This window comes from Phalacrocorax aristotelis, chromosome 7, assembly GCF_949628215.1.
Source record: "Phalacrocorax aristotelis chromosome 7, bGulAri2.1, whole genome shotgun sequence".
Taxonomy (NCBI): Eukaryota; Metazoa; Chordata; class Aves; order Suliformes; family Phalacrocoracidae; genus Phalacrocorax; species Phalacrocorax aristotelis.
Genome location: NC_134282.1, coordinates 19,344,411 through 19,366,872, shown reverse-complemented (window position 1 = coordinate 19,366,872; position 22,462 = coordinate 19,344,411). Strand labels below are relative to the sequence as shown.

Sequence of the window (22,462 nt, the reverse complement as noted above, 5' to 3'; positions counted from 1 at the left end):
CGCATCCCCCTGGAGAGGGACGGGGTGGGGGGCTGGCTCCCACGGCAGCCCTCCGTCTCCCCTGTCAGCACTGGGGAGCAGCGGGTGCCCTTCTGGGCGTAAGGACAGGTTCCCAGCGTGGGCGGCGATAGGGAGCACTCCAGCCCTTCCCTTGGGCTGAACCACACCACCCCTGGTCTGCCCAGCTCAACAGCTGGGGAGGACAAGGGTGGGACCCTGCACAGCCCCTTGGCCTTGCTCTGGACGCTTGGGTGGCCGGGCATGCAGAAGGGGGCCCTGGGAGAGACAGGATTCCCAGGGGAGGATGAAGGTGTATGGGCTGCACAGAATGTTGACAGTGCTCCCAGCGCCATCCCTGCAGAGGGAGCTGGCAGACAGCATCTACCATCACTTTTGCCAGGCTTCCAAACCCAGTGCCTGGCACCTCTGCCATGGGTACTCCCAGCCCACCCTGGGTTCTGCCAGCCCCATGGGTGCCCTGCCAGCTACCTGCCTCCCTCCCTCCCTGGCTGCAGTCTTCCTCACTGCTCTCCTGGCTCTCAGCTGCATTAGCAAGAGCCTCCCCTTCCCCACAGTGCAGCTTATGCATGAGGGGCTGTCAAATGCTGAAACCTCCTAGCACGACTGCTCTGAAGCTGCCATCTGTGGGGTGCCATGTCCATGGAGCACGTGCTCTGCCTTGGGCTGAGCAAAACGGGAGTGCTATCCCCTTGCAGGCAGCATGTGTGAGTCCCCTAGCCTTGGAGCAGGGCCATACCCTGCGCGGGAAGAGGATGGCCACAGAGTTTAGCTGGGGTCAGAGGGGGAAGGACCCTCCCAGAGGAGGAGGAGGGATCCGGGTGGGCGGCACGCTCCAGGAAAATGTGTCGTGGGGTCTCCCAGACCTGACATGCACACAGGGCGATATGTGTGGCTCAGCTTTTGTGTATGGGAAATGCTCGTCAGCAGGAAAAGTGCAACCTCAGGTTCTCTCCCACAGGCAGCTCTTTGTTCCCAGATAAAGGACCTTACACCAAAGGCCCTTTGTGCCGCTACTCAGAACGGTGCCGGGATTAATTGTATCGATAGGTGCTTGAATGGGGAGCACACAAGGCCACTTGCTCCTGCTGTAATTATCTTCAAAACCAAGGAGGAAATTAAAATATGTGGGGAGATGCCCCTTTTGGTGGCTTTTTGACTAGCAGGCAATCACCAAGATTAAAAGTGCATCCCTAAACAAGCTGCCTTTCCTTCCAGAGGAGCACAGCATGGCAGCAAGGGGGAGAGGGATCCAGCACCACTGTGAGCAGCGACCATGGTGAAAGCCAAGCTGTGTCCTGGGGCAAATGGCCCAGCCATCGATGCTGTCTACAGGAGCTCAGCATGGCTGGGCCACTCACCCCACACCAAGCTCTTGCAGACGTGGTGCCATGGTGTGCATAGCTCCCAGAGAGCATGGGCACGTTGCAGAACAGGTTCCTCTGTTTGCAGCGAGGCTGTGTGGGCGTCTTTACTAACTTTCCTCCCTTGCCTTCTTTCAGGATGCTCTAGATTTGCACGAGTTGCCTTCTCCTTGGTGGGGCAAGGAGCTGGCATCCTACCTTGCCAGTGCATCCTGATAAAAGCCGTCAGTCCCTGTGTTCAAAGGCAAGAGCGTTCAAATCAGAGCTGGTTGGTGGAGACGATTGAGTCTTCCCCAGCGGCTTCATCTTGAAAGAATTTTTATCCCCCCCATTCTGGCTCAGCCGTCACTGCCTTGCGCGTCTGCCGCTCAGCAGCGCGAGACGGGCTCTCTGGGCCTCTTAGAGGGGGGAGTTCAAACGTTTTTGCTGGCCTCAGACCGTGCACGCCACATTCCTGAGCCCCTGCGCAGGGAGGAAGAGGTCCCTGGCTCCAGATGGGTCCTCGCCAGGGCTTCAAACACCCAGCAAATTGCTGAGGACTCTGTGGAGGTGATGGGAGGGCTGCTGGCAGGGGACCCCTGGATTTTGCAGCTTAGGGTGCACATGGGAGGAGATTTTTCAGGGTAGGGAGGAGGTAGCTGGAGCGATGCTTGCAATCCCATCTGAGGAGTGAGGCTCTTTCCCTGCCCTGGGATCCCACTCTGCCATGGCATGGAAATCGTGCTTTTATGTGGAGTCGACCATGGCCTGCTGCACTCGCTGAAGCATAGTAAGGCTCTTGCAGCACCCTTTGCCTTTGCCCAGCTGGAGGTAAGGAAAGGACAGCCCCCAAGTGCTGCAGACAGTGATAAAGTAAGCCTTAGGGTGACTTCCACAAGCTGGCAAAATTGGAGGCCAATGACCCATTGGCTAATGGGACTGGGCTCTCGCTGTGGTGCGTGGGATTGAGGTGGCTTTGACTCAACTGTTTAGCCAGCCCTGATGCTGTTCATGTCCCTCTGAAGCACCTGCAAACCAGGAAACTGCCGGTGCTGCCTCCAAGCTGATCTCTGGCACCATATGCTGGAGGGAGAGAGCAGCTGGCTGCTCCTGAAGCACTGAAAACCGGTGCTTGCATGTTTCCCCAGCCCCAGACACTAGCACATGTCTCTTTCATGGGGGGCCAGTGCTTGGTGTGCCCCGGTGTTGGGTGGAGAAAGGACACAGGTTCGATGCCAGGCTGCCACAAGATCTCTGCAGCAGCTTTAAGGGCAGAGAGTAGTTTCTGCAGCTGAGCTTGGCTCAGCATGCTGCTGGCGGCCCCAGAACCACACAGCGCAGCAGCCTGCGGGGCTTTCCGCCCATGACCTTCAGGGGCGGTGGCCTGTGAGGGGCTGGGGAGCTCTGCTGACCCCACCTGGCCCTGCTCGCCCCTGTGGCTGCAGGAAACCCCTGCTGTCATCTGTTCTTGGCCCGTTTCCTTTACCTGAGTTGCTCAGTGATTTCATTTTTATTATTTCACCTCCTCACTCTCGCTGTGCAGTTTATGTGGCTCTTGCACCAGTGGCCAGCTTGGCTCTGTCAGGTTTTTTTTCCACGTCCTCTGCCGGTCAGATGGCAGATGCTGTCAAATTAGGATGCAGGCAGCCAGCCTCCTGTCTGAGACACATCTCTACCCTGCGCTCATAGGGAAGGGTGCTGCTGTTGGGTACAGCTGCCCACGTACCCTGTCCAGCCAGGCCAGCATGGGGGCTGCTGGCATGCTAGGGAGGTCCCACACATGCTAGGCAGGTTTGGGGAGCAAAGCTCCCCTCCTGCCCCAGGAGCAGGGATGCCCACATGGTCAGGTCCAGCCCTGCTCTGCTGCAGCTAGCCATGGGATCCTCATGCTGCCCTGCTCGCGGGCACGCCCTGCCACCCAGATCCCCATCTCCCCAGCCTGACTCACCACTGTGGCCGCGCACCCACACTGCCCCGTCCCTGAGCACACAGGGCACCACTTCCCCACTCCTCCTGCCAGGTCTAGCCCTCCTGCAGAAACACCCACCCAGCTGCTTGTGCCAGGAGCAGGGCCCTTGGCTGGCTAGACTGACACGGGGTCTCTGCACTGGCACTTGGCAGCCCGGCACACTGTCAGGGCCGAGCGTGCGCTTGGCTCTGCTCCTCCGCCAGCACGGCATGCCTGAGCCCTTGCATGGCACTGCTGTGCCCTTATTAGGGCAGCCAGTACAGGGTCAGCCCTCAGAGAGGTGCTGGCAGCCCTGTTCTGTAACTTGCTTCCCCATGGTCCAGCATAGGTTGCCTTCCCCGGGAGCAGTCCCAGCGCAGGGGTCTGGGAAGCACCACGGCATCTTGGAGAGGTCTTGTGGCTGTGCCAAGCTGTGTTGGGCCCCTGCTGGCAGTAGCTGATGCTGTGGGGAAAGGGAGTGGAGAGGATGGCAGTTTGCACATCCCCTGGGCAGGCAGTTCCTCGGGACCAGGCAGAGGCTGCCCCATCAGTGCCCAGCCCCATCCTATGCCCTGGCCCTTCTGGTGTCCTTGTCATGAGTCCCCCCGCATTACCCGCTTGGTGGAGGGCTCCCTTCCTTCTCTCCTTTTATTTTTGCCAGATGCCCCTAGTTTGTGTTTTTTGAGAAACAGCAAATAACTACTGCCTAATAACCACCTCTGCGCTCCTCCTGGTTGCAAACAAGAGCTGGTAGTCAGTTTGTCCTTCCTGTTGTAGATGCTGCCCCCTGACCCTCTCCTGACTGGAGAGCTGGCACCACGAGGGGTTTTCCTCGCTCTCCCTGGTGCCATATCTGCTGGTGGCACTGGTAGCCTGCAATGGGACTGCATTTATATTTGTTCTATGTGTGCAGCCTGGGCGAGAGGCAGGCTTGCTGGCTGGGCTGGGATCTTGGCAAACAGCAAGGTGGGTCAGAGAGCCCACATGTCCTGAATGTGCTTGTTTATCTGTGCCATGGTGGCAGTTGCAGCCTGTGCTCCTGGCCTGTCTGTGGGTGCTGTCTCAGAAGCTGCTGGCGGGTCTCCCTGTAGTGGGACATGGGAGGAAGGTATTTACCTCCAGCCGGGCTTCATCCAGAACCCTGTGACACCTGAACATTTCCTTCCTCCTCTATACTTCCTCCCTGGCTGGGTCAGCCTGTGGTTTTCCTGGGGTGGAAGGAAAGAAGCTGAAACTGCCTCTCGCTTCTGGGGCTGAGCCATGGTGCCTGGCACAGCTGAGCTGCCCCAGCATGTCCTGTACCCAGCCGTCAAGCAAGTGGCTCCCAGCCTGCCACCAGCTCTGGGGGCTGGAGAGCCATAGGTCTCCGTCCTGCATATTGGGGCTAGGTGGGCTGAGGGACAGCCCCTGGGGAGCTGTGTAGGGCCTGGGATGGGGCCATGCCTGTAGCTGGGGAGGGGGATGCCCTCAGGAGGGAGGCATTTTGGAGCTGGTCCTGGGGTCTGCTTGGAGCAGGCACTGGAGTCCCTCTGAGCAGACCAGGGTCTGCAGGGGGCTGTTGCCCCAGAACCCCCCTGGCCAGGAGAGGGGCCAGAGGACCCCAGTGGTGCTTGCTCACCTCCAAACAGCCTACAGGGCCATCCCTGGAGTGGGGGTTGCAGAGCCAGCCGCCCACAGAGGGGCCGTTGGCACCAGCCCCATAGCATGTCATCTACTCAGTCCTTGCGTTTCACTCCTGATTTTTGCGCGTGGTGTTTGTGTGGAGCTGTGCGGCTCTGCCTGGGATTGGAGACAGCTGCCTGCAATTGCAGTTCTTCCCAGACAAGCGTCTTGCTCCCCCAAGGCTGGGGCTGGGGCTGTTTGGGGAATGCTGCCGGGGTGGTTTGTCTTGTAGTCTGCTCCAGGAATGTTGGCCAGACGGTCAAATTCTTCTCCCCTCTTGTAAAATGAGTGATGTGGGGCGTCTCTGGGAGAGCAGCCTGCCAGTCCCTCCTCCTCTGGATAAACCTGCCTGGCCCGCACCGCCCTGTCATGGGAACAGGCCCTTTCAACCCCAGCCACAGTAAATACGCGCCCTGCCAAAGCAGAGGGGGAGGGCGTGGATGGGGGCACCCAGTCTCCCTCCTCTGGTACCCCCTTGCACTGGCTTGGAGGCATGGCTGGCCACGCTGGTGGCTGGGGTGGCAGCCTGTCCCCCCCTCGCCACCTGGCCGACTCCTCATCCTGCTGCTTCCCCACTCCAGCACAGCTCTCCGGGGACACCTCGCTCTTCCTGTTCTCCTGACAGGAGAAGAGAAATCTGGAGTCTGTCTGCGCCGCTCCCCCCTCCTCCCACCAAGTCTCACCCCCCAAGTTGCTGTTTTCTGCAGAAATGTCAGCCTCGGCTCTCCTCTCCCCCATTCCTCCTGTTTTTTTCCCTCTAATCTTGGCCTTCGTCTCCAATTACTTCTTTCTCTCCTCCCTCTCCCTCCAGAGACCCTGATGGACACGAAGTGGGTGACCTCTGAGTTGGCATGGACAACTCATCCGGAGACGGGGGTAAGTCTGGAGCCAGCCCTGGTCCTGACCTCCAAAGGGCACAGCCGGCCCTGGCCCCATGGGAATCAGGGCTGCTTGCCAGAGCCTTTGTGGAGCTGGCTGCATCTTGCCTCTTCCCTCCCGTGCTTATCCTCTTGCCTCGTGAAACTGTCTCCTCCTGACTCCATGCTGGCAGAGCAGGAGCACCATGGTCCCTGGCCCAGGTTGCTCTTAGTCACCTTGATGACCAGGAGGATTGGGACAGGTGGAGGCGCAGCTGCTTCTCCTCCCTGTTGACTGTTGCCCAGTCCCCCCAGTGCCATTCGCAATGTGTCCGTGGTACTGATCTCCCCAGCTGGGGGTCTAACCTGCTCCCCTCTCGCTCACAGTGGGAAGAAGTCAGCGGTTACGATGAGGCCATGAACCCCATCCGCACGTACCAGGTGTGCAATGTGCGGGAGGCCAGCCAGAACAACTGGCTTCGCACCAAGTTCATCCAGCGCCAGGATGTCCAGCGCGTCTATGTGGAGCTGAAGTTCACCGTGCGGGACTGCAACAGCATCCCCAACATCCCTGGCTCCTGCAAAGAGACCTTCAACCTCTTCTATTATGAGTCGGATACAGATTCTGCCTCTGCAAACAGCCCTTTCTGGATGGAGAACCCCTATATCAAAGTGGATACAATTGCTCCGGATGAGAGCTTCTCCAAATTGGAGTCTGGCCGTGTGAACACCAAGGTGCGCAGCTTTGGCCCTCTCTCAAAAAATGGTTTTTACCTGGCCTTCCAGGACCTGGGAGCCTGCATGTCCCTCATCTCCGTCCGGGCTTTCTACAAGAAATGCTCCAACACCATTGCTGGCTTTGCTATCTTCCCGGAGACTTTAACAGGAGCCGAGCCCACCTCTCTGGTCATTGCACCAGGCACCTGCATTCCCAATGCAGTGGAGGTATCTGTACCCCTGAAGCTATACTGCAATGGTGACGGCGAGTGGATGGTACCTGTGGGAGCGTGTACATGTGCCGCTGGATATGAGCCGGCCATGAAGGATACCCAGTGCCAAGGTATGTGCATGGTGGAGTGACTGTGGCTCTTGTCCCCACACACGTGTTAATGCAGAGGAGGTGTTTTTGCATTGAGCTCCGTCTGTTTTCATAGGCTTAGGAGCAGGGCAGGCTCCCGGGGTGGGGGAGCGGGGTGGTATCTCAGAGGACTGGTCTGCAGTTTGACTTGGCATCTGGAAGCCTTAAAGTCTTTGTGGTCTGGAATGGCACGGTGCCTGCTGTGACACGCTGGTTAGCATCCGCCGGTGCTACCCTCTGTGGGATGCATCTCCTCGCCAGGAGCTGTGGCTCAAGGCATGGTCCTCAGCAGGGATCCAGCATGTTTAAGCCCCTGAGCATTACCAAAGCCTCCCTTTTGGCCCTGCTATCGTGTCCAGCATCTCCCCTCTCTCTCTCCTGAAGCGCTCTTGGCTGGGGCAAGTGATTGTTCCTGACAAGTGTGATTTCACGCTGCTTGTGTGGAAGCACTCAAAAACGTCAGTGGTGAGCGGGGCCCCACTGCACTGGCCACAGGAGAAGCCATGCGGATGCATGTTCCCGCTGCCAGCGCTGAGGGCTTGCAGCAGGGAGGGTGGGGAGCGGCAGAAAGGCAGGGGAGCTGGAGCTGCCCATCCCTGCTCAGAGAGGAGGGAAGAGCATCCTGCGCACACAGATATTGGGCGTGGAGGGCCACCCCCGGCAGCAGGATAGCCCTGTGTGAGTTCTGCAGCTGCCGTACTCTCCCACGACAACTTTGATGTTGCTGTTTCTCCCCAGTTTGGGTCTGTTGAAAAGGGAAAATCCACCTGGATGGATGTTGCTTTTTCTTAGCATGATTTTGTCCTTGAGAGCCATCTCCAGCATGCAGAACCCTGCCCTGGGATGGTTTGGGTTTAGGGCAGAAAGGTTGCTCCTTCCCTTGGCTGGAGGCGTGCAGGGAGTGGGATGCCAGCTGGGCCTCCAGCACTGGATGCCTCATGCTCGCCGATGACGGGATGTTTGGCGCCAGCCCTTTGCTCTTGGCAGAGGCGATGCAATCTGGGACAGCCCGTGACGTGGGGATTGGGCCGGGCCAGCCTCTCCACTGTCAGCCGTGCTGCTACAGCTGGTCAAGGGAGAGCACAGCCTAGCTGGGGCTGTGGCTCTGCTGGAGGACCAGAGCCTCCGGCACTCTTGGTGCCAGCAGAGCCCCAACTTCGGGAGGGCAGGTTGCTTGTTGTCTCGACCTCCTGCATCAGTCTTGTGAGCAGCCGATCTGGCTCCTCCTGGGGCAGACGGACACCAGTGCTGGCATCCATTGCTGGGCAAGGAGCCCACGCTTAAAAACGTACGCTGGCATCCATGCTCCTAGGGAGCTGGTTTCCTTCTTGCTTGGGCTGGGACATCTTAGACCATACAGGGTGCTTGCTCTTTCCCAGCAGGGTTTGGGCACAAGGTGACACAGTTCCCAGCCAGGATCTGGGCTGGCCGAGCTGGGGCATCCTGAGGCCGGACCAACGACTCCTCAGGGTATGCTGTAGCCTGGGACGAGGTCTGCTCTCCACATCCCCCCAGCCAGGCAGACACCCATGCGGCAGCTCTCCCAGTGCCTTTAATTTCTCCCAACACGCCCTGGCTTCTTCCCCAGCACACAGGGAAGCCACACTGAGCTGTGGGCACGTCTCCATCCGGCAGCCTGCCCTCTTGCTGGGCAGAAGCGGCAGTGTCCTCACGTTTCTCTGGGAAAGTTGTGCTGCGCTTGTAGGATCAGATTTTCTGCCATATGATCGTGTGTTTTAAGTGGAAACAGCTGAAGAAGGGCTGGGAGAAGCCGGAGCCACAATTCCCTTTTTTGCGCTCGGCTGAATGTTCCCTTACCCTGTTTCGGCAGCTCGGCACTGCAGAAAAGGGTCCCTGCCCCCGCAGCATGGGGAGCAGTGCAGATGTGGCCCTGCAGAGCTGGGGTTAGGTGCTCCCGCCCCGGGGAGCCACTGAGGCTTCACCACACAGTCAAGGAGCACTCCGGAGTGCCAGATGGCATTTTAATAAATAACAATACCCAGTTACTGCTTAGATGGGATAAGCCCTGTTGTAAATCTCCCCCTTTCCCCAGACTTTCAGTGGCCTTTGAAGATCTCCTCCTCCTCCTCCCCTTTCTCCTCCTCCTTCTCCGCTTTATCTCCATCCAGAGCCAGGATTAGACCCTGCATTCAGACCTGTTACAATGCAGCTTGTATCCTGGTCCCTCGGGAGCCGAGGGCTCATCCCGCCCGGCTGAAGGCAGTTTCTTTGGCATGCTTTGTAATGTGATACGCCAGGCTGGTATCTGGCGCTCTAGTCCTGAGTTGCCACAGCATTGATTTGGCATCTCATTCTCAGCCTCATTATCTTTATTTAATTAGCACACGGCCCTTCTGGGGTTGTGCCGCTTCCCACACGCTTCCCGCCATGCAGAGCTTCAGAGGCAGCTCTCCCTGGAGGAAAAGGAGCTGTTGGCCAGGGAGAGGGACGAAGGCTCCCACGTGTCTCTGCAGGGAGGGGTACGCTGCCTTTGCCCCCTTGGACCCTGAGCCCTGCAGCCCCCCTCCGTGCACCTTTTGGTTTGCAAGCACCCAAACTGTTCATGGGATTTGGTGTCAAGGTGCTCCCCATGTTGCACAGGCAGACAGTGGGAGTCTCCTTCGAGCAGCGCAGGGCTCCCGGTACAGAGCAGCTCAATGTGCAGCACCTCCCCAAAAATGTTTCTGGGCATGTGCTCCCTGCACTGGATTCACTGGGGTTTGGACCCCTCATCTTCCTAGCTTCAGTCAAAGACAGAAAGATCTGGGGTCTGGGTGGCCTCCATGCCAGGGCTAGCAGCGAGCCCTCTCTTCACATGGCCCTCCAAGTCTGGGGCAGCTCTGGGGAGAGGCCATGGTGCCCCCAGAGCCTACGCCCCACTTGGGAGGGGAAACAAGGCTGTGTGGTGCAGTCAATGGACACCCAAACCATTAAAGTACATGGGGAGGCAGCATGCAGTGTGACGCCACACTCTGCTTGGACCCATTTCTCAGCCTTTTTTATGTCCCTTTTGTGATGGCACTAGGTGCTTTATGTTTGGGTGCAGTCAGTAGGTGATAGCAGGTCAGGCTGGGGCCAAAATCTGAATTTTTGTGAAAATAAATTTCCCTTGCAATCAGTGACTAATGGAAACACCAACCTGAATTTAAAAAAAAAAATGCCAAGCAAGCATTGCACTTGCCAACTGTTTGCAGCTTTGCATTGCAACACGGGCTTGCTGCATGAAACCCAGGAAGTGAAACTGCCTGCTATTAATTGCCTGGGCTTCCAGATCAAAGGCAGCTCAGCAGCGCAGGCAGGAGAGAGCAGCCGGTTTACAGCCAGGCAGCTCTACAATGGTTACTTGTAACACGGTCGAGGAAATCTGCCCTGCCATCCTGCCTGTGACCTGCTGTGGCTGGAGAAGCAGCTTTGCTTATTGAAAAAAAAAAAAATTTTCCTTAAAAAAAAAAAAAATTGTTTCCCGCCTCTTCTTTGGATGCCACTGTTCAAGCCCCCAAGGGCTTTTTCCCTTCTCTCCCCTTCAAATTTACTCCATTCACTTTTGGATTGTGCTAGCATGAAATATTTCCACCCAAACGGTGGTTTTTATTTTTTTTTTTTTTCCAAATCAAGTGCCTTTTAAGAGAGACTTAAAAAGAGAGTTACCGCCTCGGCTGTAGCCAGGATGTTGCTTCCACAGCTCTAATCCATCTGCAGCCGCTTACGAAAGTGGGAAAGGAGCGAGCCGTGCAGGTTCATAAAGCACAGATCGTCCCAGGCAAACTCGATTGCTGCCTTTAAAGAAATTACAGGGTTGCTGGACAAAGGGATGTGATAGGTTTAATTTATCTAGGCTCAAGCGAGGCATTCTGCTTCAGTCCTACAGGGAGAGAAATAGCTGGAAGGATTCTGCCCAGGCTGGAATAATGTTGTGTGGATGGGAAAGCAGTCAAGACCTAAAGTAGGGTAGTTTGGGTCTGGTACTTCCCGATGTGCCATGGGCAATCCCTCCCTCCCTTTCCCAAGGGAGGGGACCCCAAAGTTTTGGGGATGCACGCGGGGTTTGTTGCTGCTTGCCTGCATCCCGTGCAGTAATGGAGGCTGCCTGCGGGATGAGTCACTGCTCTCTGCTGCTGCCAGGAGGGTTTTATTTCAGTGGTTTTTTTTGGCTCCCTCCCTTGGACTTTATTCACTGGGGTGGAGGTTGTATTTGGGAAGAGTGCCGTCCTCTTCCCCTAGCCCTGTGCTGCAGCTCTTCAAGGCAGGATCAGGCCCTGGAGGTGGGTGACTGATTAAAAACCCGGAGGAGCTGCCCGAAGCAGACGGATGGCTGGTGGTGGGTGCCATGTCATGCTGTGCTGGGTGTGCGATGCTTCATAGAGGGTGCAGGGGCAGTTTTGCAGCAACCCCAGGGCTGTGTTACTGCCCCCCCCTCCCTCCCACACCCTAGATAAATCCCCTCTGCAGTCAACCCCCACTGTCAGGCCAGGCTGCGTCTCCCTCCCATCAAACCAGCTGCTCCTCTTCAGACTGGGGAGCTCCGCTTCAGTTCCCTGACCTGTTATCCTGTGGCTGTCAGTGACTGTCATGTTCTACCCAGAGGTGACCGCAGCCCAGCACCAGGAGATGTGATCTGTGTGCAGGGGTTCAGGGTTGTTATTTTATTTGAGGGCACTTCAGCAGGAAAAGTGTTTATGCAAACCTCTTGGTGGGGAGAGGGGAGCCTGGATCCCCGGCTCCAGCTGGATGGAGTCACGTTCCTGGTCCAGAGCTCCTGGGCTTGTTCCCCGGTGTGCCGGCCAAGACAGTGGTTGTTGTACAGGCAGTTTCTTGCAGAGAAGAGATGACACAGCGGCTTATCCACTAGGGACCTGGGATCAACTTTCAGCTCAGTTACAGCCTTCAAATGTGGTGGCTGAGAGCTGTCACGCTGCCACCAAGGTCTTTATGCTCTGATTTATTAAACTGAGTTGGAAACTTAAACACTGGAGTGCATCTGGGCCTCAGTCCCTCTCCTGCTCTTCCCCTGCTTAACAGGGCTGGTACGTGGCTCATTTCCCTCCTGCTGGGGTGGCATGAGGGTGTGAAGAAGTTACCTTCATTCCTTGTGCCTGCGCTGGGCACTCCTGTGGGATGGCAGGCAGCTGCCCAAGGACAGCTCTGCCTGTCCCTTTCTCCTGTGCCCGGGAGCTCGGGAGGTCACTGTGCCCTCTGTGCCCATAACCCACAGGACACCTGCTGTCACTGAGCGTGCAGGAGGCCAAGCACCATCAGCTCTCCTGCATCCTTTGCAGAGCACCTCGCTGTCCCCGGCTGCCATGCTGCGCTTGGACTATTGGCTTCACACAAGCTTTGGTTGCTCCAGCTTTGCTTTCCCCCCAACAGGCCTGTTATTTCGGGGGGTATTGTCCCTGATGGATCTGGGCTCCTGTCCATAACCAAAGCATGTTTGGCAGCTTTCTGAGCCCAGAGTGTTCCTGTCCAAGAGGTTTCAGTCGTATCTCATTCCTCAGCAGTCTGGTTCCGTGTGTGTGAATCCGCATCCACCCAGTCTGAACCGCCCAGGACTCTGGCTGGGGTGGGTCTGCCCATGCCAGGGCTGCTCTGCTACCTCTGAGCATCTGCTGTGCATGTCTTTTTGCAGGTGAGGGTGGCCCAGACTGGGGGGACAGAAGCCCTGGCCGGCAGGTCCAGGGCTTCCATCACTCGCAGAGGAGCAGGTCTGTGCACTCCTTTGTCCTCCAGCCTGTGCAGTTGGGATGGGCTAAGCTTTCAGTTCTAAAGGGAAGGCCCAGAGGCTGGGTGAACTCAGGGTAAAGAGCTGGAGCGAGTCAAGCCATGTGGTCAGTCCTGTTGTGACCAAAGAGGAGTCTCCTTGCCAGAAGGCTGGTGCCCTGGGAGCGGGAAGCAGCTCCTGCTGCCCATTCAGGCAGGGGAGCTGGAGAGCGCACGGTCTGCAGGCCCCCTCCTCACCAACGGGGTGCATGCCCCTGTGATGGGACTGTTTGCTCATCCCCCTGCCCAGCAGCACTGCAGTGGAGCAGAGCTTCTCCCCTGGGGCTGCTGCCTCTCAGTGCCTGGGCAAACCAGGGGGTCAGGATGGCACCCTGGAGCTGTGTGTGGTTCCCCACAGGGCCAGCCCAGAAGCACATGACTCAGCAACACTCCACGCCCCACACATGGGGCTGCAACCAGCCGGAAAACTTCCACAGAGGGTGTTGGGAGATGCCTCATAGCAGGAAGCTTCCACTTGCCACAGCCTGGTGAAGCACCAGGAAACCTTCTCCTGTTTACCTGGTGATGTGTGACAGGCATGGGAGGTGGGACAGGGCTGCTGAGAGTGTTACGCAACCTCGGGAGCTGTCCTAATCCCAGCAGAGCGAGGAGGATGTGTCCTCCTCTGGGGCCATTGGTGCTGATGCTGCCCCAACCATGGCAAACAGTGATGCCAGAGCCCGCACCAGCAGGTCTCTCTCACTGCTTTGGCCAGCTGTGAATGCAGAGCACGGGACCTGCTTGCTTAGGGCAGCACTGTGATAAATCAAGCTATTTCGAGGTGTGGGTAGGGTTCCCGAGTCAGCTCTGCCGTTTGGCTCAAATGCCGTTAATCCTTTCACGTGCCCCTCATTATGACTAAATGCCCTGCAGTGCCAGCTGGGCGGGATCCCAGGACTTGTGGCTCCTTGAAGGACCCTGATCAGAAGCAGGGGTAGGAGGTGGCAGTGATGCCAAAGCAGCTCTTTAGCTGAGGACCTGCAGGAATGTTTTAATCTCACTCGGCACTCCACTTGAGCCAGCCTTGGGAAGTGCTACCGCCCAGGGGCTGAGAAGTGGCTGAAGAGCCTGAGGCAGAGGGTTTGGGGCTGAGTGGCTGCATTTGGGGCTGCAGAGGCCTCTGCAGGGGCTGCTGCAGGAAGGGCTGAGGGTTCCTTTCCTTCCCAGACTGATTTCCTCAGAGAACAGATCACTGACCCTATGGAGGGTGCTAGGCATGGAAACCAGCTGGGGAAGGGGGAGCCAATGTGCACAAAACTGGGGAAGTACAGTGAAGAAACAAAACTGGGGACATGCTCACCTGGCTGGACCTGCCGTGATCCCCATACAGCTGCTGGTGACTGGCTCTTCCCCTCTCTGGCTGCCCTGGGTCTGCTGCCAGAGTACAGCATCTCCTGGGTAGAGCTGTGCCTGTGCTGGCGGGTGCCCCTTCCCTGTACCAGCAGCCCACTCTTGCCCGCCCTGCCCAGCCAGGCACACCATGTCCCTGGGCATGGCTGACAGCGGTGGGAAGGCTTGTAGGTGGCCTGTGGTCCTCAAGCCACTGATAGGAGATTTGGCAGGGAGCAAGGAAGGGTCTGCCCAGCCTTGGAGGGAACGGTGGATATCTTCTGGGTGCACTTTATAACTGAGGTCTGTTTTCCCTTCTTCTAGCTTGTGGCCCGGGAACCTTCAAATCTAAGCAGGGGGAAGGTCCCTGCTCTCCCTGCCCTCCTAATAGCCGGACCACCTCCGGAGCAGCAACGGTCTGCACATGTCGAAATGGTTTTTTCCGTGCAGACACAGACCCCGCAGACAGTGCCTGCACCAGTGAGTCCTGTCCTGGGCAAGGAGGGGAGGCGAGGGGAGGGAGGTGTGGAGGCAGCAGGGGTCTGCACCCATGGTGGGGGAGATTATGCTGTGCTCACGCTGGAGGTGAGCCTGGCTGGAGGTGAGCCTGGCCATCCCTGACCCCCTCATTCCCCCCGTAGGTGTCCCCTCCGCACCCCGCAGCGTCATCTCCAATGTGAACGAGACATCGCTGGTGCTAGAGTGGAGCGAGCCGCAGGACACAGGTGGGCGGGATGACCTGCTCTACAACATCATCTGCAAGAAGTGCAGCGTGGAGCGGCGCTTGTGCACCCGCTGCGACGACAACGTGGAGTTCGTGCCGCGCCAGCTTGGCCTCACCGAGCGTCGCATCTACATCAGCAACCTGATGGCCCACACCCAATACACCTTTGAGATCCAGGCCGTGAATGGCATCTCCAGCAAGAGCCCTTACCCTCCCCGTTTCGCCTCTGTCAACATCACCACCAACCAGGCAGGTCAGTGGAGCTGCCGGAGAGCAGCGGCTGGCTCTCTTCCGCAGAGCAGAGTGGGGATTTCTTGCTGACAGCCTTGGAGGCTGCAGTCCTTTGTGCTGCCGTGTTACTGGCTCTCTGCGCCTGCATCTAATCCCCTGGGTAAATTCTCCTCTCCGTTTAATGCATATCCCTGGAGGAGATGAGATCAGAACATGTGCAAGTGGAGAAGGGCAGGGCTGGCAGATGCTCCAGCGAGCTCTGGATCTCCTAGACCTACCCCAGAGATGTTGTGCCTGCTGCGAAGGGAAGAGGAAGGAAATGAGATTTCTCCCCTGTGGGCCTGGGAAGACTCAGCACCAGCCCAAACCTTCGCAGACAGCTGAGTGCTCTGCTGTTCCCTCCTTTCTCCTGCTCTGGCCCGGCTCCAGCGTGCTGGTAATCTCCAGCCGCTGCGCTCTGATCTGATTTCACGGGTCTCATCGGTGGGGTGGAGCACAGAGCTGCTGGCAAGTGGAGGAGGGGAACAGCCCCAGTTTGGGCTGGCAGGGCCCTTCCCCAGATCAGTTTGCAGCTAGGCGTGGGGTGAAGCATTACCTCGGTACTATTTCCGAGGCTCCCTGTGGTCCCTTATCACATTAGCTGCAAGATGGTGAGACCAGACCTCCCTATGGAGACTTGTAGGAGGCCAGTGGAAGCCCACCGAGGTTACCTGAGCAGGTCCCAGGCAGAGAGTCCCCTACATCGATGTGGGATGGTGAGGAGGGGAGCCTGACACAGATGACTTATTCCTCCCCTGCCCTCTTTCCTAGCCCCATCTGCTGTGCCTACGATGCACCTGCACAGCAGCACCGGGAACAGCATGACACTGTCATGGACTCCCCCGGAGAGACCCAACGGCATCATTCTTGACTATGAGATCAAGTACTCCGAGAAGGTAAAGCAGGAGGCAGAGCAGCCTTTTCCCTCCTCCAGCCCTTCTGGCTGGCCATCAGCACCATGGCAAAGGGGGTTCTTGCAGAGATAGTGCCTAGGGGATGTGGGAGCCAGCAAAGAGGGGGTTGCTTCACAGAGGTGACACCTACATGTCTCCCCTACAGCAAGGCCAGAGCGATGGCATCGCCAACACAGTCACCAGCCAGAAGAACTCAGTGCGGCTGGATGGCCTGAAGGCCAATGCTCGGTACATGGTGCAGGTCCGGGCACGCACAGTGGCTGGATACGGCCGCTACAGCCTCCCCACAGAGTTTCAGACAACTGCAGAGGACGGTAGGTACCAGGACCGGGCTGCCTCCATCCCCCAGCCCTGTTATGCCTGCTCCTTCCCCAGCTTGACTCTGATTCCTGCCTCTTCCTCTGTCAGGCTCCACCAGCAAGACTTTCCAGGAGCTGCCGCTAATCGTGGGTTCAGCCACTGCAGGGCTGCTGTTCGTCATCGTTGTGGTGATCATCGCTATAGTCTGCTTCAGGTACTGGTTTTGCAGGGAAGGCGGGGTCAGAGTTGGGTCTGGGGGTTGCTCGTGTCTGCCCCACAACTTTTCCCCTTGCCTGTGGTTACAGCTCTGGCAGCTCCAGTCTGAGAGCAAAAGACTGGGCCTGCTGCACGTGGGTACCAGAGCGTGGGTCCTGTGGGAGGACTGTGCATCTCTGCTTCCCTAGCACTAGCTGGGGCTCTGTCCAGGCTCCTGCCATCCTCTCTCAGCACAATTAGGCCACCTTCTCCCATTGCACCACGGGCAGAGGGATGGCTCTGCTCACAAGCTGCCAGAGGGAAAGCTCTCTGGCATAGGCTGTCTGTGCTGGGATTTGGAAGCTGGCAGTGAATGTCTTTGCCCCATCAGGAAAGGGATGGTTACTGAACACCTCCTCTCGTCTCCTTTGGGCAGGAAGCAACGCAACAGCACAGACCCCGAGTACACAGAGAAGCTGCAGCAGTACGGTGAGTGTGAGAGCCCAACAAACGGGCTCTGCCTGCCCTCTCCCAATTCCTGCCCTGTGCACAAGCAAAAGGGCACCCTTCGCTAGCCAGGGACCGGGAGTGATGGGCTGACAGGTGGCCATGCTGGCTCTGCATCTGTCAGCTGTGTTGCATCCTTCCTGGTGATGACACATGTGCCCTTGCAGTTACCCCTGGGACAAAGGTCTACATTGACCCCTTCACCTATGAGGACCCCAATGAAGCCGTCCGGGAATTCGCCAAAGAGATCGACATCTCCTGTGTCAAAATTGAGGAGGTCATTGGAGCAGGTAAATCACGGGGCTGGGCACAGTAGCTTCTGAGTCGCCACTTCTCACCCTGCTGTGTGGCTCACCGTGCCTCCCCCTTCTCCCATTCCCCACCCACAGGAGAGTTTGGCGAGGTGTGCCGTGGGCGCCTGAAGCTGCCTGGCCGCCGCGAGATCTTCGTGGCCATCAAGACACTGAAGGTGGGCTACACGGAGCGGCAGCGGCGGGACTTCCTGAGCGAGGCCAGCATCATGGGCCAGTTTGACCACCCCAACATCATCCACCTGGAGGGTGTGGTGACCAAGAGCCGCCCTGTCATGATCATCACAGAGTTCATGGAGAACTGTGCACTCGACTCCTTCCTCCGGGTGAGCATCCTGCTCTGGGCTGGCAGCTGCAGCACATTGGGTACAGCAGCTCTGAGCCCTCCTTCTCCATCCTTCTGCACTGTTGTGCTGGCATCCCCAGGGCTAAGCTCTGCATAGACATCGTGGATTGGGGGAAGAGGGCTGGCTCTAGGGAGGAGGAAGGTAGTGGGGTAGCACATTGGGATCCTTCCTCAGTCAATTGGTTTGGGGTGTTGCAAACCCCTCTGATCTCTCCTCTGGCAGCTGAACGATGGGCAGTTCACAGTCATCCAGCTGGTGGGGATGCTGCGAGGCATTGCCGCTGGCATGAAGTACCTTTCAGAGATGAATTATGTGCACCGGGATCTGGCCGCCCGCAACATCCTGGTCAACAGTAACTTGGTCTGCAAAGTGTCTGACTTCGGGCTCTCTCGCTTTCTGGAGGATGACCCAGCTGACCCCACCTACACCAGCTCCCTGGTATGGAACACTCATGGGGGATCCACCAATCTGGGCATGGGGGAAGACACCTCAGTTTGTGCTAAATAATGGAGCTGTGTATCCATGCAGGGGGGCAAGATTCCGATCAGATGGACAGCTCCTGAGGCCATTGCCTACCGCAAATTCACTTCAGCCAGCGACGTGTGGAGCTATGGCATCGTCATGTGGGAAGTGATGTCCTACGGGGAGCGACCCTACTGGGACATGTCCAACCAAGATGTAAGTGCTCTCTGGGGAGTGGGGAGCTATGGGCTGCCCGTGGGAGCCCAGGTGGCTCACAGCCTGCCTCTGCATGTCTCTCCACAGGTGATCAATGCAGTGGAGCAGGATTACCGCCTGCCACCCCCCATGGACTGCCCCACAGCGCTGCACCAGCTGATGCTGGACTGCTGGGTGCGGGACCGCAACCTGCGTCCCAAGTTTGCACAGATCGTCAATACGCTGGACAAGCTCATCCGCAATGCTGCCAGCTTGAAAGTCATTGCCAGCGTCCAGTCTGGGTCAGTGGCATCCCCACCTCCAGCCAGGACTTCCTCCAAGCCTGGGGAACCCTGGGGTGATTGGGACTAGAGATGTGGGAGGGCAGGGCTAAGAAATCTCTCCCACTTTTAGCTGCACCTCTCTGTCCCCTACTTCCTGTGACCTGTGGCTCTCTTGCCCCTTTAGCATCTCCCAGCCACTCCTGGACCGCACCGTCCCGGATTACACCACCTTCACCACTGTGGGAGACTGGCTGGATGCCATCAAAATGGGACGGTACAAGGAGAACTTTGTTAATGCTGGATTTGCCTCCTTCGACCTGGTGGCACAGATGACTGCGGAGTAAGTCCCTGCTTGCAGAGGAGGGAGAAGGCTGGGGCTGGGGCTGCTGCACATTGTCCTTTGTCCCTCGCCTCTCTGGCAGCCAGCTCCTCCTGCCTAAGTATGTGGAGGGCTGAGTTGTGTATTGGGTTTTCTCGAGTGAGTTAAGGTCTGGGATTCAGTATGCAGTCCCCTGTGGTGTTCAAGGGACACTGGAGCTTGGCAGAGGGCTGTAATGAAGATGGATGGGTCCCTTGGCAGCAGCTAGATGGGGCAGGGCCACGTGCTGGTATTGTTGCTGGCAGAGGGCTGAGTCTTCACCTTCTCCTTGCAGAGACCTGCTGAGGATAGGGGTGACGCTAGCAGGGCACCAGAAGAAGATCCTGAGCAGCATTCAGGACATGAGGCTGCAGATGAACCAGACGCTCCCGGTGCAGGTTTGACCACAGGGGACTCTGCATTGGAACGGACCGAGGGAACCTGCCAACTAGGTTCAGTTTGCGGTGCAGCCCGGCTTCCCGTTTCCCCCTTCACACGGCGCTCCTCTGCCTCGGACGGTCGCCTGGGACGGGACGGGATGGGCCACCCTTCCCTGGATCAGAGGCACTCGTGCCGAGAGGGAGCCCAGCTTTTCGTCCCGTGTCCTGGAGCGGCGAGGCAGCAACACATCTTCATATTGAAGATGGATTATGAGACAGAGATGGCACATCCTGCTTCCCGCCCTGTCTCGGTGCTCATCGGTTTGAAGAGTTGTTCTGCTTCTTGGATTTCTTTTCACCCCATTTTCCCCCCAAGTCCTCACTTCCCTCCCCTCCCTGAGGCCACAGACTGTTGACCCGTCCGCTGAGTCCGTCAGACACGTCCGAAGCCTTCCCTAACTCTGGTCCCCACGTGGAAGCAGCTGGGGGAGGCCAAGCCAGTGACGGGGCCGGGGCATATTGGCCCCAGACAATCACTCCTTTCCTCCAGCCCTGGCGGCCCCTCCACCCAAGGGTCTGCACTGGAACATGTCCAGAGGGAAGGCTTCGCTCCCTTTCTTGGCTTTGCACGCCAGAACCCAAACCCCATGAGATTTACTGTGCAGGGAGTTAGGCAAAAAAAAAAAAAGGAAAAAAAAAAAAGAAAAAAAGATACCTATTAAAAAAATAAGAGGGAGCAGAAAGGGAAGGGAGGGAGACCAGGCACCCGGCTCCACATCTCTTACCCTCTTGGTTCTCCTGGCCAGCTCTGGACTGCAGAGCGAGGCCATCAGCACGTTTGCACAGGGACCCTCTGCCCCCGGACCAACGGCAGCTGCGCTCCCCCCCGAGGGGCCGGAGAGCATGGCTGGTGCGGGGGCTGCGCCGGGGGCTGAGGCCCAGCCTCCCCCAGCCTCCTCTTTTATGCAGAAGGAGTGGGTGCCGCCGGCACGGCCGCCCCACTCCTGACACACGCTGTGATTGCTGCCAAAAGACTCACCTACCTTTCCCTGAGGATTCACTGCAGCCCGGTTCCTCCAAGCCGAGGGAGAGACTCCCAGCGTGCCTGAGTGTGCGTGAGTGTGTGCATGCGTGCGTGGGTGTGTGCTGGCCGGCAGGACTGTGTGAGGCAATGGGCAGAATAAAGGCAATAAGAATTTTACCAGAGTTTCCTTTGCTCGATCGTGCTCTCCCTGCAGCAGGCGCGGCTGCCTGCAGCTTCACTGCCCACTGGGATCCTCCTCCCAGCTGGCCCCAGGCTGCCTCTGTGCCCCTCTCTACTCCCCTCTTCTCTTGTCATGTATTTGGGTGGTCCCACAGGGTCCCCTTCGGCACTGGTGCTGCCGCAGGGTTGGGCCAGGCAGCAATGCCATACCCACCCTGCAATGCCTGGGGACCCGGCGTGCTCCGCTGTGGGATGTGTAGGGTGGAGGTTACAAGTCCCAGGGCAAAGCCAGCTGTGAAACTCCATCTAATGCACTCAGAGATGCTCATTTTTTTTTACCCCGATCCCCTCCTCGAGTCAAGCTGGAACTGCAGGAACTGTGTGAAAACCAAGCAGGGAGCAACCAAGCTCACTGCTCATCCCACTGCCAACAGGTCCCTGCAGTCCCAGGGCTTCTCTGCAGAGCCCGTCCTCCTTTGGTCTCCCCAGGCAGAGTCCAGCCCCGAGCAGGAGTGTTGCAACAGCTGCTGGCATCCCTGAATCACCACTCTTGCTCCTCACCGTGAGGTGGTAGCTACTGAGCCAGGTGGGAGAACAGCAGGAGGCGGCAAGGAAAATCCCAGGCTGCTGTCCCTGAGAGAGTAGGGCTAGGGTGTCCCCGTGCCTATGGCCCAGGGGGGATTGCTACCTAGTAGCCGAGTAGGACCCCCAGTTGCCCGTGATGGGGGTTTTCAGGTGTTAACGCCCCATCGGCTGCAGTACACCTTGCTGGCTCACTTACAGGGATGCTTCGCTGGCAGTGCAGAGGTGCAAGTAGGTGCTTCCCAAAAATGAGGAGATGCACCCTTGCACTCCCCGTGCTCAGCTCTGCTCCTCTCCTCCCTGGGCTGGCTGACCAGGTGCTATTTTTTCCTTTTCCTTGAAACTTGCCTGCCCTTGGGTTTCTCATTAACCCTGTCATCCTCCCCAGGGAAGAGTAAACAAGGCTGGGAGGGCGTCTGGCAGCAGGTCCTGTGGTGGGGAATGCGCTCCCTGTACCCCACCTTCCCTCCTCCACAGGATGTATCGGGAATGCTGGCTGCCAGGGACACCACAGCCCGTTTCACTGGGATTTCCCAGCCCTGCCCACCCCAGCTTGCACCCCACCCTGGCTGCTCCCCTGACCCTGCCATAGGTGGGACCCCAAACGGCAGCGCTGGACAGATCTCCCTCTCCCAGGTCAGGCAAAGCAACCCAGCATTGGGAGGCTTTTAAGAGCAGGTGGCCAAATAGCTGTCAGAGCCCATTTTGGACTTGCTAACCCTCTCAGCCCCCGCCAGCTGGAAGCACTGTGGGGCTCACGGGCAGCCCCTGCTGCCCTTGCTTCCCCAGTCCTGGTGCTGCAAGGGTCCTGCTGCTGCAAGGTTCGGGGTCCCACTAGCCCTGGTGCATCCCAGGCATCCCAACCTCAACCCTCCATTCTGGCCTGGCTTTGCTTTGGCAGGGTTTCTACTCATTTCAGACTGCAAACCTGCAACAAACCCATTCTCCCAGCCTTTTCTGTGCCCACCCTGCTCCCATGGGGCAGGATGCTGTATCCCTGCAGCCAGCCCCAGATGTACCCCCAGCCTTGGCCCCCCACACTGCCCAGTTTGCACCCATGGCTGCACCCAGCAGCTCTTCACATGCTGTACCTGCCACCTCCCTTTTTATACAGATATGTATAGGGGGAAAGCTGTGTTCAATGGTGAAAAAGTAAACGCAACAGCGAGAAACAGCAGCAAGGGTAATTAATGCGAGCGTGCGTTTGTAAAAAATATTTTTTAACAGAAAGACTTTTTTCAATTAAATTATTTAAGGAATTTTATGGAGGTCTGCAGTGCCTGCGTGGTTCTTGGGAGGCTCTGGGTGGCGGGGAGCACTCACTGGGTGGGCATGGGTGTGTTTGGGCGCTTGTATGTGTAAAAGTGGGCCCATGGCAGTGACCAGGAGGCACTTGACCCCATGCGGGTGAAAGCCCAGCCCAAGCCTCCCCAAAGA

At 57.9% G+C, this 22,462-nt stretch overlaps 1 protein-coding gene across 2 annotated transcripts in view; it reads left to right on the top strand.

Moving 5' to 3' along the window:
* The window catches only part of EPHB3 (EPH receptor B3), a 28,258-nt gene extending 7,818 nt beyond the window's left edge, over positions 1-20,440 (top strand). Inside the window, exons 2-16 of one of the 2 annotated variants that reach the window (XM_075099188.1) lie at positions 5,783-5,847; positions 6,216-6,888; positions 14,317-14,472; positions 14,634-14,969; positions 15,758-15,882; positions 16,046-16,214; positions 16,309-16,414; positions 16,832-16,884; positions 17,070-17,192; positions 17,292-17,539; positions 17,783-17,998; positions 18,089-18,238; positions 18,326-18,519; positions 18,686-18,841; positions 19,155-20,440. In XM_075099188.1, coding sequence (XP_074955289.1) covers positions 5,783-5,847; positions 6,216-6,888; positions 14,317-14,472; positions 14,634-14,969; positions 15,758-15,882; positions 16,046-16,214; positions 16,309-16,414; positions 16,832-16,884; positions 17,070-17,192; positions 17,292-17,539; positions 17,783-17,998; positions 18,089-18,238; positions 18,326-18,519; positions 18,686-18,841; positions 19,155-19,263 — 2,879 coding nt within the window. In that variant the 3' untranslated portion in view covers positions 19,264-20,440. Of the gene's footprint in view, positions 1-5,782; positions 5,848-6,215; positions 6,889-14,316; positions 14,473-14,633; positions 14,970-15,757; positions 15,883-16,045; positions 16,215-16,308; positions 16,415-16,786; positions 16,885-17,069; positions 17,193-17,291; positions 17,540-17,782; positions 17,999-18,088; positions 18,239-18,325; positions 18,520-18,685; positions 18,842-19,154 lie in introns of both variants that reach the window. The other variant, XM_075099187.1, reaches the window with a different exon arrangement.
* Positions 20,441-22,462: the final 2,022 nt, after the last annotated feature.